Below are 14355 nucleotides of genomic sequence, written 5' to 3'. Positions count from 1 at the left end.
CAGAAAAACAGCACTAAATAAACCCAACCTTAGCACCAAGGCTGGTACAAAAATCCATAAAAACCTGCAACAATGAAAAAGAAAAAAGCATGGCAAAACCAAAGTTCAGACGCTGACAGGAAAGTGGTTGGTTTGGAAGAGGCTACCTAAAATTCTCTCTCCTGAAGGTTGTCACATGTCCTGTCCCAGCAGGATTATGGCTTGCACACACCAGCACACGTCAGCTTGTATTCATAGCCCTGAAATGTTCCTGTCAGTTGTACACTCCACAAATGCCAGCAAGCTCTGAGACGCTGCTTCCCCCTGCCCCTGCCCACCCCTGTTGCTGTTTCATCTGCCTGTTCCATCCATCATCATCCCATCCCCAGCTCCACCTCAGCATATGTTGCAGGAGGAGAAATAGAATTAAGTGCAGAAGATTCACTTGGATGTAACCAGCTGTCTTGCACCACCTTGGACATGTTTCCCATGCCTCCATTAGTAGAGGGAAAGGTGGCAGCACTGATGGTGGAGGTCTGGAAGCCCCTGTCACCTTGCAGCTGGCCTAAAAGCTGTGGCCCTAAAGGATGGATTTCAACAAATCCAGAGGATACCAGCCAACTCATTAAACCCTAAGTGCAGATGACTCATTGGACATGGAAATGAGTGACATAAGACAGCAACAAATCAAATGTGTACACCTGGGAAATTCAAACCCCCTGTTTAAGGAGGGTCCAGAACAATAAAGAGAGTTTTTGTCACATGAACCACCAAGAGGTTCATGTCTCTGTCTTCATTCAATGTTATAAGCCCCTGCTTCACTGCAGAGCACACTGGATTTACATTGGCATAGGGAAGCATCCTCTGCAGGATCCTGCAAAGGCTCTTGAATGCTGCTGTGGATTTGGAAGGACTCAGTTCCTGCTGCTCTTCACCTGCTCACATCCTGATTGTCTGCACACAGGATTAAGCTGTGACTTTGTTTTGCTTCAGGGCTGCAGGCTGAGTTTATTATGGTCAGATGAGTGTGGTGACGTGTTCCTACAGCAAACCCAGGCTGTGAGCCCGTGCTGTCACTCCGGGATGCTGGCTGGGGAATGTGGTGTGGCAGTGACCTGCACTGGGGCAGTGTGGGCACACACAGGTCAGGATCAGCTGAGTGCCTACAGCACAGACATCCACCAAGACCCTGTGACAATGGCATTTCCAGAATTGCTGCTGTACAGGAAATGCCTTGTTATTCCATAAAATAACAGGACACAACACCCCAGCCTGTCAGTCAGGGTCCTCACAGCCCTGCAGTTCACACCGGGCAGCAGGGCTGGTTTAGTTCTCTCCAAAACCTCTTCATTCCTCTGCTAAAAGCTTAAATCCCTCTGATGGCCTTCAGGTGAACTCGTGGCCCGCAGAGAGGGAAGGGATTACACCGAGGGATGGAGTGATGCTGGTACAGCAGCAGACAGCACTGATGGGAGGAAGCCAGGCACTGTCTGGGTCAGTGCTCCAGGGAGAGTTTCCCTATGGATTCCCCTGCTGTGTGCCTGCTCTCCAGGGACCTGTGCATGGCTATTTGTGTCCCCTGCCAGCAGCCAGGAGCCCCGGGCTGTTCCTCTCCCAGCCCTGCCATTCCCCAGGGCCAGGTTTCCTCTGTCCCATCCAGCTCTGGGTCCCTGCCAGGGGCCCTGGTGCCAAGGGAGGGGTCTCCCTGGATGGAGATGAGAAGGACAGGGAGACACTCGGAGTTCTGTGACTCTGTGCCTGTCACCCTGCTGCTCCCTCACCTCTGGATGATCCCACCATGCCGGGAACACCAGCTGGGTGTGAGATGTGCAGCAGGGATGTGTCTCACCTTGCTGAGACCTCACCACACACCTCAGTGCTGTGAACCACAAAACAAGACCCCCAGACCAACACAACACCCCATTTCTGTATCCTCGGCTGTGTTTGGGAACAGCTGAGACAGAGCCACCATGGGCTGGGTTTCCAGCAGGAGTGGCCACGCCTGCAGTGCAGGTGCTGCCCTGGGATGGGGCTCTGTTTTGGGGCTCAGCTGCCACACGCTGGGTGTCAGCTGCTGGGCAACCAAAACTGTGCCTGTCCCCCACACCAGCAGGTCCTGTCCCCTCAGGGCTGTCCCCACTGTGCTGCCTGCAGACAAAAATACTTCCCCAGCTGCTGCCCACCTGGTGCTGTGGGTGAGTTTAGGAAACAGCAATAAGAAACTGAAAATAAAAGGCTGAAAAGAGAGATACAGGGCTCATACCAGAAGTGAGAGTGCTAAAAGTAGTGGTGATACAATCCATCAGAGTTATAGGTCACAATTAAGCCCTCGAGTGTCTTTGGGCATCAGGCAAGTGCCTCTCCAGCAATAGGAAACTCAGAGGGGTTTAACAGGGGGATGGCATGTCCTGGGCTCCCAGCATGTCCTGGGCTCCCAGCTGGACACTGCCAAAAATAGAGGATTATGGACAGTGCTCTGAGGGGCTGCTGCCAGGCACTGGTGGGGCATTGCCCCTCTGCTCTGCATTAGGCTCCACCACACTCCTTCCACCCCCAGCCATGGAGCTGTGGGGTTTTCCAAGGGATGGAACAACCTGCAGGGAGAGTGCAGGGCAGGGAGAAGCAGGGAGGCAAAGTCATCCCTTGGGGCACGAGCCACTCCTGGATCCCCAGCAATTCTCAGGAGCTGCTGGGACATGGACACACCAACAAGATGCAGGAGCAGCTTGTGTGAGGCTCAGGCACATCAGCATCTCCTTCATGGTGGTTTTGGAAGGAGAAGCCACAGCTCTGAGCCATCCTCCAGTCTGGAGATGATCTGTGCTGGCTGGGCTGCCCCATCCCAGGCAGCTGCATCTGCCATGGGGAGTTCCCAGCCCCTGAGAGGTTGGTTTGACTGCAATCCAAGCTTTTGTCCAAACTCTAGCTGGTGCTCAAGTGACTGAAATGATCCAGGCAAGACACCTGGAGGTGCCCTTTCCTCACTGCTGAAGGCTCAGCCTCCCAGCACACCCACGGTGTGCAGAGCATGGCAGAGTCCCCCTGGCCAGCAGGGACTGCCTGCTCCTGGGGTGCCCCGTTTCCCCAGGAAAAGGTGTTTTTATGCCAGTAAACTTCACCAGGGGATGAGCAGGAGTGGCCCATCAGGTTGGGTTCCCTCTGCTGTGCCCACCCCAACACCTGTGGGTCCAGCACCTGGCTGAGTGCCCATGTCAGGGATGTCATGGTCAGATAAAAGGTGCCTCTCAAGTCAATTTATGCTGCTCTTTAGTTTCTGTATAGAATATCATGCATGAGATTGAGTGGAAAATGTTTTCTTTAACTCCTCCAGAAGCAGGATTATTTAACTGAGCTGCTATTCCCTGGAAACTTTTGACTCAAGCATTACAACATTTCAATACGGGGGAAATTCAATACCACAACAGCCCTTGGCTAATCTGTTTTGTCTTCTGGGACCAGGAAAGCTCAGACTGGAATAAGGAAATTTAAAACCAGTTCAGCTCTGAGAATGAGTGGTAGTTAAAACCAGCATGAAATAGGCGAGGATTTTGAAAACAAACACACGGCTTAATCGAACACGATCCTGAAAGAAGTTAAAGCAGCCACAACCCCGGTGCTGCCCCTGCTCGGTGTGTGGAGGCTGTGAAGGGGCTGCAGGACACCAGGGGCTGAGGCTTAGGAGAATTTCATGGCACAGACATGAGCAGCAGGAGCCCAGCACTGCGAGGAGGAGGAGGAGGAGGCTGATGTCCACTGTGTGGCCATGGCCGAGGGTGTCCCCCCAAGGTGCCCCACGCACCTGCAGCTGCACAGCTAGACTGGGTTTGAGTCACAAGAGCTTGAAAATCATCATTTTATTTTTCTCTCATTCCCTCTATTTTTGGCTTCAGATTCTTGGATGTCTCCTGCCTACTCCCCAAATATGTGACAAGGAGTAGGTTTGAGATAGTAACAATATTAAAATGAGTCAAAGCGCAGATTGAGCTGAAAGTTAGCACAAATGCAAGATAAAAACCTCTCAGCAGAAAATAAGAGGCAGGTAGGCAGAAGATCCTCAGGAAAAGACTGGGGAGCAAGGGAGCACTGCAGGCTCAGTGGGGTTCCCAGTGCCACATGGTTTAGGAAACCTCACAGGGACAGTCACACTTCAGACCCTGCTCAGCACTGCCCAGGCGGAACCAAGGAGGCAAAATCCAGAATGGAATGGGAATGATCCCAAAATACAGGCTATGAGGAGAGAGAGGGAGATAGCCAGCTAAAAAACAAACTCCAAGATATTAAAGGCCAATAAGATCTTGCACCCTTCACAGCCATAAACCTGCAGAAATAAAGATGCTGGATACTGACACCGTTTAAAGGGAGGGCACAATATTGTGTCACCATATGGTGACGTGGCACTGGCCAAGACCCTCAATTACAGTACACACACACCTGACAATGCCTCAATTTTTGTTTATGCCCATCCTTCCTCTGGGGACATTCCCTGGCTTCCCACAGGGCACATCCTCATGGGATGAGGAGCTTTCCCCAGCACAGAATTTATGTCAAGAGATGATCAGCTGGCTTACTCCAATCACCAAGTATTTTTACGTTTTTAACCAAAAGCTATAAAAATCCAGGAAATGTGGATTTATGGCCTATAAAAGGTTTAGCTTGAGCTATGACCTATGGTCTTATGTAATTTAGTACTGGCCTTAAAGAGGACTCCAATTCCAGCACCCCAGTGAGCTCTTTTTGGAGCATTTCTTGATTTGGGCTCTTTTAAAGCACAGCAGATAGGGGAGCTTGGAGGGTGGCTGGGCACTTGCCCCGTGGCACAGGAGAGCCAGGAAGTGCCAACTTTGTTTCTCATGAGGAACTGTGGCTGTGCCAAGTTGGAAAAACCCACCCCAATCTTGGCCCTGGGTGTTTGCCCTGGAAACAAAGTGTTTGCTGGGAGACTGCTCCTTTCTCAGCCCTCTCCATCTCTTTAGGTGCCAGCAAGTCAAAACCTTTGAAGAGATTAATTAAACAGAGGGGTCATGTTCACATCTTGGCTCGCAGAAGGATCTGCCCCAGAGCTTGGCAATGTTTCTGCTGTGATGACAGAGCTTGTGGGGCTGACTCTGGAGCATCTCTCCTCCACAGTCCACTCTGATGCCATCACTGCCCTGGAGGCTTCCCTGAAGATTCAGCCTGACACCTTCTTCCACGAAGGAGCAATGTGGAATCATGGAATTTGCTGAGTTGGAAGACACCCACAAGGATCATCAAAGACCAACTCCTGGTCCTGCACAGGACACCCCAACAATCCTACCATTGTGCCTGAGAGCATTGTCCAAATGCTCCTGGAGCTCTGGCAGCTTTGGGGCTGTGACCACTGCCCTGGAGTAACTTCACACCCTTGAGAACATCTCTGGGTGATCCATGTCTGGAGGGGAAGGAAGGTTCTGCAGCATCAATGAATTTATTTAGTTCGTGATGACAAGTGATGAGAGCTGCCCAAGCAGGATGTGAGAGGTACCTAAAAAATAGAATCTGTACAAACAAGAAAGGAAATTGCAGCAGCTGTGGAACAAAGCTCCTGTGTCTCTTGTCCAAACACCAAAGCTTCCCTGGAGGAAGGTGTGCTGCCCACTGTGCCCTGAGGGCAGTATCTGGGTGGAGAGCAGCTGGGGAACCAAACACCACCAGCCCTGAGGAACCTGCAGACTTGTGCCAGTGTGATCTGCAGTTCTCCTGAACCATGGCTCTCTCAGCAACACTGAGCAGTGAGAAATACAATCTAGCTTGGTATCATGTAACAGCTGCTCAAGGCACAGAGAGCCCAGCAAAGTCTCCTTGAACCCTAAGAGGAACATGGAAACTGCAGATAAAGCCCTGCCAGTGCTGCCTCCTGAAAACTCTCCTTGGGACCTATTCTCATTTCCTTCACCTTCTTATGTCTGATTTCAGATCACACCTCACACTGCTTGCAAAGCCCAGCTCACAAAACAAGAACAGTTCAACACCCAAGTGCTGCTGTCAGTCCAGAACATTGCTGGTGGCTCAGCAAAGCTTTGTTAAAGTCTCTTCAACCCTCCAAAAAATCTCCTCCGTTCTTCCTTTTGAAGGTTTCTGACCCATTTCTGTGATTTCCAGGCTGAGGGAAGTGATGACCCCTCTCTCCTGCCCCTTTATCAGCCAAGAGGGGCTCCTGTGCCTTTAGCCCTTCTGATGAACCAGCTCATTTTGAGAACAAGCCATTTCAGGCCATTTTCCAGGCATTTCAAGAGATTCTGACCAGCAGAGCCCTGAGCTTCCTACAAACCAGGATGGCAGCAGAACGTGGACTGGAAGGGTGTGAAGAGCTGAGCAGCCCCACAGGGATCATGGTGTAAACTCCACCCCACCCTGTGCCAGAGCTGCACACCCACCTCTGCTCACAGCTTGCTGCAGTTCACCTACAGCTTTGGCCCAGAGGTGACATTTGGGGCTTTATTGCAGATGCAGGTTGCTATGGTGAAATAACCTTCTGAGCACCCTGGAAAGTTCAGAGAACCATTAAAAATGCTTGTGACAGCCAGTCCTTGGCTTGCTGTGCCCAGCTCATGGCAGGTCGTCACCCAAAATGCAGTAAAGCTGTTTCCTCACCCCCTTTGCATGAAACCTTTATTCTGTCCTGGTGTTCTCTAGTGCTGGTAACTGCCACTCAGATGGTGCTGGGATGTTCCTGGTGCCTTCCTTCCCTCTGGAAATGTCCTTCCTCGTTTTCTCATCCCACATGTGGAAATCTGCACAGCCCTGAGCAAGGCAAGGATGGGTACCTTGTGTCTGGTGCTGAGTTTGCAATGCCAAGGTGGGGAGCTGGTCCTGCACCCCCCGAACCTCTGAGCTGGGGTCTGGCTGAGCATCCATCCTTCCTCCCTCCCTTCCTTCTCAGGGGAAATGAGACACAAGCACATCTGCAAAGGGCAGAAGAGCTTTTTTAGCTCCCTAGCACCCACACAGTGTTTACTTGCAAGTGAGTCAACCGGACTCTAATGGGTTTGTGGATGCTGCACAATTCACCTCTCTCTTATCTCAGGGATTTTCATTACCTTTTGGGCAATTTTGACAAGGATTCAATTTTCCCCACCCACACACACATCCTGCTGTTCTCTCATTGAACACATCAATTAGCAGCCAAAGAAGTCCTCAGCACCTTTTCTCCCCTGGATTCAGCTTCCCCCATCAGCCTTTAACCACTGCCTTGGGCAGTTACCCATCCCAAACCATGTCTGGCCTGAAAAGACTGAAACACTTCCCACCTGATCCAGGTGCTGCTCATCCTACAGATATCTCTGTGCCATCCCAGGAGCAGAATCCAAATGCCCCAAGCAGGGACGGAGCCACGTGTGGCACCTGCATCCCTGCAACAGCATCTGCCAGGAGTGCCTGTGCAGTGGCAGAACAAGTGTAAAATTTTCTCATTCTCATCCAGGGTATCCAGGGTATTCCAGAAATATTCCAGCTGCCTTTGCAAACCAGTGAGCTCTCCGATTTCCTGATTTTTAGTCCTGCTGGGATGCAGACAGCTGCACCATTTTCCATCAGTCCAGCTGTTTCCACAAGGCAGAAGCTGATTCATCCAGCCTGGAGACACAGCAGGACCCAGGGTGACCTGTGGGACACCTCCCCGTGCTCCTGCTCCCTCCTCCAGGTGTTGCTTTCAGCCACCACCAGCCAGGACAGCAGGACGTGTGCTCTGAGCCAGGGCAGCACCATCAGCTCTCCTCTTTCCTTGAACTCAAAGCAAATCTCAGCCAAATTTAATTTTAAAGGGAGACCCCGAGATCTGTGTCTGCAGATCAGGATTTGGGAAAGTCTAAGGATGACGCTGGGAGGAATCCCTGCTGTTGCAGAGGGCAGGGGAGCATCTCCTGAGCCCCAGAGTGACCAAGGGCTTGGGTTCCTCTGTCCTTCCTTACACACCACAGCTTCACCTGGGAGAGCTGTTTCAGGGAACCTGGGGCTCGGCTGCTGCAGAAGGGAATGAGTTTTCTCCAGCAGAATGAGTTTTCTCTCGGGCTCCACGCTGTGTTTGAATTGTAAGAGCACCACCTTGTGTCACAACTCAGACTGCTCCTGCTCCTGGCCAGAAGCTCCAGCAGAGTGGAATAGGCACCAATCCACATCTCTTCCCATCAGCTCCCTACCCATCATCATCCTAAAGTGTTTTAAAAAGCAGGAAACTATTTGCACTCAAAAGAGGGGTTTTTTAAAGAGGTGTAACCTCACAGAACCACAGCGAGTCCTGCAGGGCCTGCCAGAGCTACAGGCCCCTCACAGTTTGTTCTACATTAGAATTTAGGGGCACTTGTGCATCAGAGATCACCAGGATGTTCAGTACCAGCTCCAGACTGTATTGCTCAGACAGGATGCTGAAAATGGGAGGTGAAGGCAAAAAGAATCCCAGATTTTTGGTTTACCATTTATTCCATTGTAGAAAAAGGTAAATAGTCTCCCTCAATAAGTTTGAGGTTTAATTTCCAGCAAATAAAATATTTTTCAATAAAAGCATTTGCATTGAAAACGCTTAACAGGGTATATATTCTCCCCTGAACACCTCATTGTGTAGGAGACTGATAAAACTGAGAGAACTTTTTAGAAATCTGCCTCAGAAACAGTGAGTGCTTTTCCCATGATCCCATGCCCAGTGCAGACAGGTTTATTATTTCCAATAGCTTCAAACTTCAGTCTCCAAATGCCACTTGTAACACCTTAGCTCAGTTCACAACTCTATTCTCACATCTCTCTCAACACCAGATCTGAAAAATTCAATTACTTACACACAGACCTGAGGGGCTCCATGGCTGCTGGAAGAGCTGAAACATTTCCAGAGTGAAGATTTATGATGTTTCTTCCCTTTTAATACAGACACACTCTGCTTTAGCACAGTGCAGTGTGTGACCTGCCTGGGAATGGACACGGCCCCAGAACCATCACTGTGAGGACAGGGAAATGCATCAGGACATCTGCTCTGGAGAGGCAAAAATCTTGCAGGAAAACTTCACTAACTAAGCAAAAATTCTGGCAGGTTTGTTAAGGACCAGCTTTGTAAAGCTTCAAGGTGGTCCAACAGTGGTAACAGGACATTTGGTGGTTCTCATCCCAGGATGATTCCAGTGTTTGCACAGGCATTTGTGCAAACAAATCCCAAGCATTTTTGTTCTGGAAGTTTTAAACAACTTCATGTGGGCCCCTCACCAAGTGCCAAGGGCAGGAGTAACACCTGCAGGGACACTCACAGGGAGGGCAGGGGGGCTTTGTGTCCCCAGCACAGCTTTCTGCACCCAGAGGGGCTCCCCCAGCCCCCGGGAATAGCCGGGGTTCTCAGGGACACTCCTGACACTGATCAGGGCACACACCTGGGACAAACGTGCTTAGAAAGGGGCAGGTGAGCTGGGAAAACACGAAACCCTGGCTCTGGCCAAGTGTTCTGTTTCTGTAGTCACCATGTCCTCATTCTTCTGCCTTAAAAACACATCATTTCCTTTGCTGAGCAGGAAGTAACCAGCAAGCATTTGAGCTCTGATGAATCTGTGCTAAAACAATTTCAAAAATAAATCTTATTGCCAGCATCTGTTTCATCCAAGCTGCATTAAGCAGATCTCCTCCAGATCTGTATCTCAAGAGAGGCACAGACATCACAGCTTTTCTAATGAAAATATTTGGTGTTAGTGTAAAATCCCCAAAATTGTGTCTTCTGATAGCACCAAAACTCTGCAAAATTAACATGAGATTACAAAGAACACACTGACCCAATACATGTTTCATATACATATTTATATATATTTCATGTACAAAGTTACATTCTGAACCTCATGGATTCAATAATAGAAATAAATACTGAAATAACTACACTGCTATATGAGCTCTTCTGCTCACAGAAAAGAAGCCTCAAGTTTTAACAGACAGCAAGTTTAACGCTGTAGAATCCATCTCAGATTACAGAGGCAAGTAAAATTCAGCGTAAAGTGTCCAACAGACAAAACTTGCAAAAATTACAGACCATAAAATGTTTAAAATATATGTTTAAAAGATTGAGAAATGTGCATCAACAAAATTAATAAAGGAAACTTAATCTTGTTAGAGGGTGGGAGAGACATTTAGTGTATAGAAAAATGCTTTGAGGTGCAATATAGGTTGTTACAATATGGCATAACCCTGTTAGAAAAGAACATTTAATTTCCCTAAAGAAGAACTGTATTTGAGTTTACCGTGTCTCGTTTTACAGAGTTGGGGCCTTCACAAGGCCCACCTCAACAGGGCCATTTACAGAGTGCTAAGTCAGGTTTAATCCTTTGGTAACTTTTATAATACTCACATGGAAATAAATATTCAGTTACACAGCATTTTTTAAAGACACACGTTCTTTAGAACAGTTAGTATAATAAAACAGATTGAACATTTGTTTGTTACTAAGGCAGCCTATGATAAAGTGTCTACGCTCTGTCAGCTCGGTCCTACCCGGCCCAGGAAGATCCTCCCAAGGAATGGACAATGCAGCCTCACCCTCACCATGCAAACACCCCTACCCAGGCAAGTCATGTGCTGCAGATTTTGTGCTCGAAATGTTTCCAAACTATTAACAAGCTGTAGCTATCGAGAGATTAGCTCCTATTTATATGATGCTTGAATCATGAGTGTAATGCATAAAGACATTCTCGAGACGGAGTCGAGGGTGTATTGTCATCCCAGTGCCTGGGGTTTGTGTGATTTATTCACCTTTCAAAGTGACCTTAAGGGGAGTTTATACAGCCCAGCACACTGTGATGGCAACAGGGACCCAGTCAGTCTACTGTACCCTAGGACAGGGGATAATGCTTTAAAATGAGAAATACAGAGAAGTGCACATGCCTTTATCTACACCCATAGTGCTACACAGTTCAGCTACTATCTATCTGCTTTCAAACCCTTCCACTTGTGGACAGAAGCAATCAACCATTCTCTGAAATATTTGCAGGGGCTGGCCCACTGAAATGACTAAAATGGCACGGTGGGCCAGCTCCATTTGGCAAAAGACCAGGTACACACTTGCCAGGTTGCACTGCTCCAGCTGGAGCAGTAACTCCACTCAGAGAAAACAGCTTGCCTCTAATAACAAATTAAATCCTACACAGAACCAAGGAACACAATTGTGCGCTTTTTTTTCCTAAGAACATGAGAATGTGACAATCAACCAGTGAGTAAAAAACTTTGGAGATTGTGTTTTCCAAAGAGAAAAAAAAAAAATAATAAATTCAAGAAAATGGCAGGAAAAGCAATTAAACTGCACCACTCACAGTGAAGATTCTGCACAACAGTAAAAGTTTAGACAGCATTTTTCTTAAGACATCCAATCCCATTAGTCAATTCAGATGTGCTTCATGTTCAGCATACATGCCTATAAGTTTAAAATAGGTCTAAGAGTGTTGACTCAGGTTATTTTTGTATAATTAGTATTTGTATAATTTTTATAAGCTTCCAGACTTTATATTTAAGCCGAAGTACTTTAAGAGTGACATTCAAGATGAATATGGAAAGCAAATTATGAACAACATGCTCTCATTGCTTTTGGCATTCTGAAGAGAAAAATACTACCAAGGTATTAAACATCTTTAATAAGGATTTTTACTACATAGTTCATGTCCTAAATACATATTTACGAGAGGAACAGCTGTGTACAAAATATGTTGCTTAAAAAGTATTTATACATATAAATCTAACCAATAGACCTGAATGGAGATTTTCTGGTTTATCAGCTATGATATGCATTTGAAAAAGCTGCCTAAATATATATTTACACAATAGACTTCAGCTAAATGTGTTCATTTAAAAAATTAAGAAAATATATAAACACATGTTTGCCTGATAGACCAGAACTGCTCCTATTGCATAAAAATGTTTAGGCAGTTTTAAAAAAGTGTTTCTATATTTACTCCTCTGAAACTGTTCAGTTCTCTCACACAATCAAGTTACTAAATTTCTCTGCTAATCTGAACAGCCCCAGCCTTTTGGGGATAAATGCTGGATGTTTATTAAAACCCCTCAAAACTTTTATTTTCCAGACACTAAATTAAAGAGCAAATCTGGTTTTTTAAATCTTCTGAAGTACAGAAATCATGAAGTGTTTAACTTAGATCTGATAATAATGCAGAAATTTCAGTGTAAAAGGAAGACAGTCTTAAACTCACATTTATGGTTAAAAAAATAGATGGTGAGTAGACAGAATGTCAGCCTAATATTAGTCTCCTGACTTTTGGTAATTTTCTCTGTCTTTGTGTTACCTGATAATATTGTTGCTAAATTTTTTTTAATTTTTTTTTTTTTCACTAAATTGGGGTATGGAGCTACAAAAAATACATTTTGTACTTAATTATCTGGAACTACACTTCCTTTATGATCTCACTTGAGCAGAATGTGTTTTTTTTTCCTGTACACTCTCAGTCTTTTCTCATGCTCTAATTGAGGTCTCCAACCTTCACACACATAGTGCCTTATGAGTTTGACCAGCTAGGCAGAGAAGATCATTCTAAGTGCTTAGGACACAAGAAGTTAAGACAAGAAAAGAACAAAACATATCCCCTGTTTGAGAATTTTACAGTTATTTTCCAATTTATATCAACCTAAGAATACCCTTTGGAAACAGAGTTGTTCCGTGTCAGGGAGATGGAAAAACATGATACTCAAAATTGCTCATTACTGAGGGCAGCAGTTCTCAAACTTTAAAGTTCCATAGTGAAAATATGATTTTATTTAAATATTTTCATTTTAATTCCTATACAGCCTCCTTTTTCCCCTCACAAATTCTGAAGAATGTTACAAATTAAACCGTGTACACTGTATGAGCAAGATTTCCCAGGTTTGAAAACAAAAGCTGAAATATACAGTTTATTTTAGCCCTCACTAAGTATTTGGATGAGTCTTAATAATCCATCTTCTAATTTGCCCATTTTTTCCATACTCTGGGAATAACTTTGCTGTTTTACCCAATGCATTATACAGTGAAATGAAGATCAGTTGGAACAAAGCTGAACTCAAGTGAGACTACCAAAGAAGGGAACACATGAGATTGCTGTGGTACAGTAAAAGTGTCTCAGCTGCTCACTGTGGTGTGCACACCAGCTGGAGAAACATCTCATTTCCTCACACTGTTCCATTCAACATGGGTGCAGTAAAACAGCACAAGCTAATTCCTGTATAGCTAAAGGTATGACAGGTCTGCAATATAAAGTTAAACAGCAAAGAAATGCTTCAACATCATGTAGTGAAACAGGTTCACAAAATAAAAAAAAAAAACATGCAGAAGCTTTTTTTTTTTTTTTCTCCCCCCATTTTTAAGGTCTCCAACTGCATCCTACAGGCTCACTCACTGCCACACATGACTTGCCACACTATCAAGTGACTCCTCTCAGCTTTGGCTACAGAAGGTTCAAGTGGTAGAGCTTCTCCCAGGAGTTCAGATTCTCCTCCTTCATCACCTGGAAAAAACAGCTTTGCTTGAGGCAGCCAATAACCAGAACAGCATCAACACCATATGCACCAAGACAAGAAAAACACTAAAAAGACAATGTTGCCATATGTTGATATAAAAACATATTAAAGTCTGTGAATGTAAAAAGAGTGTGTTGCATAATTATCTCAGAGCCCAGCATGCTGCTGGACATATTCTTTATTCCTGGCCCAAAAAATAATGGCATTTTCATAAGTATCCACATTCTACATGTTTCATTACTTATAACTCTTTAATGTAGAGAGACCTAATCTGCAAACTAGCAGGCAGACACAGAGATGGTTTTGCCACTAGAAAGTGCTCTGGGACAAACCCAAACATACAAAAGCCCTGGGACAAGAGTTGTAATTGAGCACATGTGAGACAACACGACGTTCATGTCTATTGTCAACCTTTCCCACTCTTTCCTCCTGTTCCAGTTATTCCAGCTCGTCACAACTCCACCCACAGTGGCAAAGGCAGCCTTGAGCATATTCTCCATTACTGCTCTTCAGAAAGAAGAGCAGTTTTGTAGCTGCACCTGAATTCTGGGTGACAGGAGCTGACTGGGACCAAAGGTGACACTGAGCTGCACATGGACAGCCAGGACCATCAATCCAGGAGGTCACTTTAACCACACAAAACAGGAACTGACCTACACCTTCAGGAAGGTGCCAGATCAAATCCTGGCTGTTGTTCTGGTTAGACTCCTCTGGAGGGCTGAACACAGAGTAGCCCCAAATTGCTCTTGACCAGTTTGCTGGGCTCAGGTGGCCCTGGCTGGGCTAAGGCAGCACTGGCACTCAGCTCATGGCTTTGCCATCGTACCACAGGGACAGCAAAGCCAGCATTTGGAATGTGGCTGTTCCAGCTGCCCTGGAGTGACTGCAGCACTTTGCCTT

General features: G+C 46.4%; 1 protein-coding gene across 9 annotated transcripts in view; it reads right to left on the bottom strand.

Moving 5' to 3' along the window:
- Positions 1 to 9746: 9746 nt before the first annotated feature.
- The window catches only part of SPAG9 (sperm associated antigen 9), a 61810-nt gene continuing 57201 nt past the window's right edge, over positions 9747 to 14355 (bottom strand). For all 9 annotated transcript variants that reach the window (XM_088176615.1, XM_088176617.1, XM_088176616.1 and 6 more), the window contains one exon: positions 9747 to 13442. In XM_088176615.1, the coding sequence (XP_088032741.1) occupies positions 13327 to 13442 (116 nt within the window). In that variant the 3' untranslated portion in view covers positions 9747 to 13326. The remainder of the gene's footprint in view (positions 13443 to 14355) is intronic.

Source organism: Sturnus vulgaris, chromosome 20 (assembly GCF_052056855.1).
Source record: "Sturnus vulgaris isolate bStuVul1 chromosome 20, bStuVul1.hap1, whole genome shotgun sequence".
In the NCBI taxonomy this organism is placed as follows: Eukaryota; Metazoa; Chordata; class Aves; order Passeriformes; family Sturnidae; genus Sturnus; species Sturnus vulgaris.
Note: the sequence above shows the minus strand (reverse complement) of the source record. Positions and strands in the feature narration are given on the sequence as shown.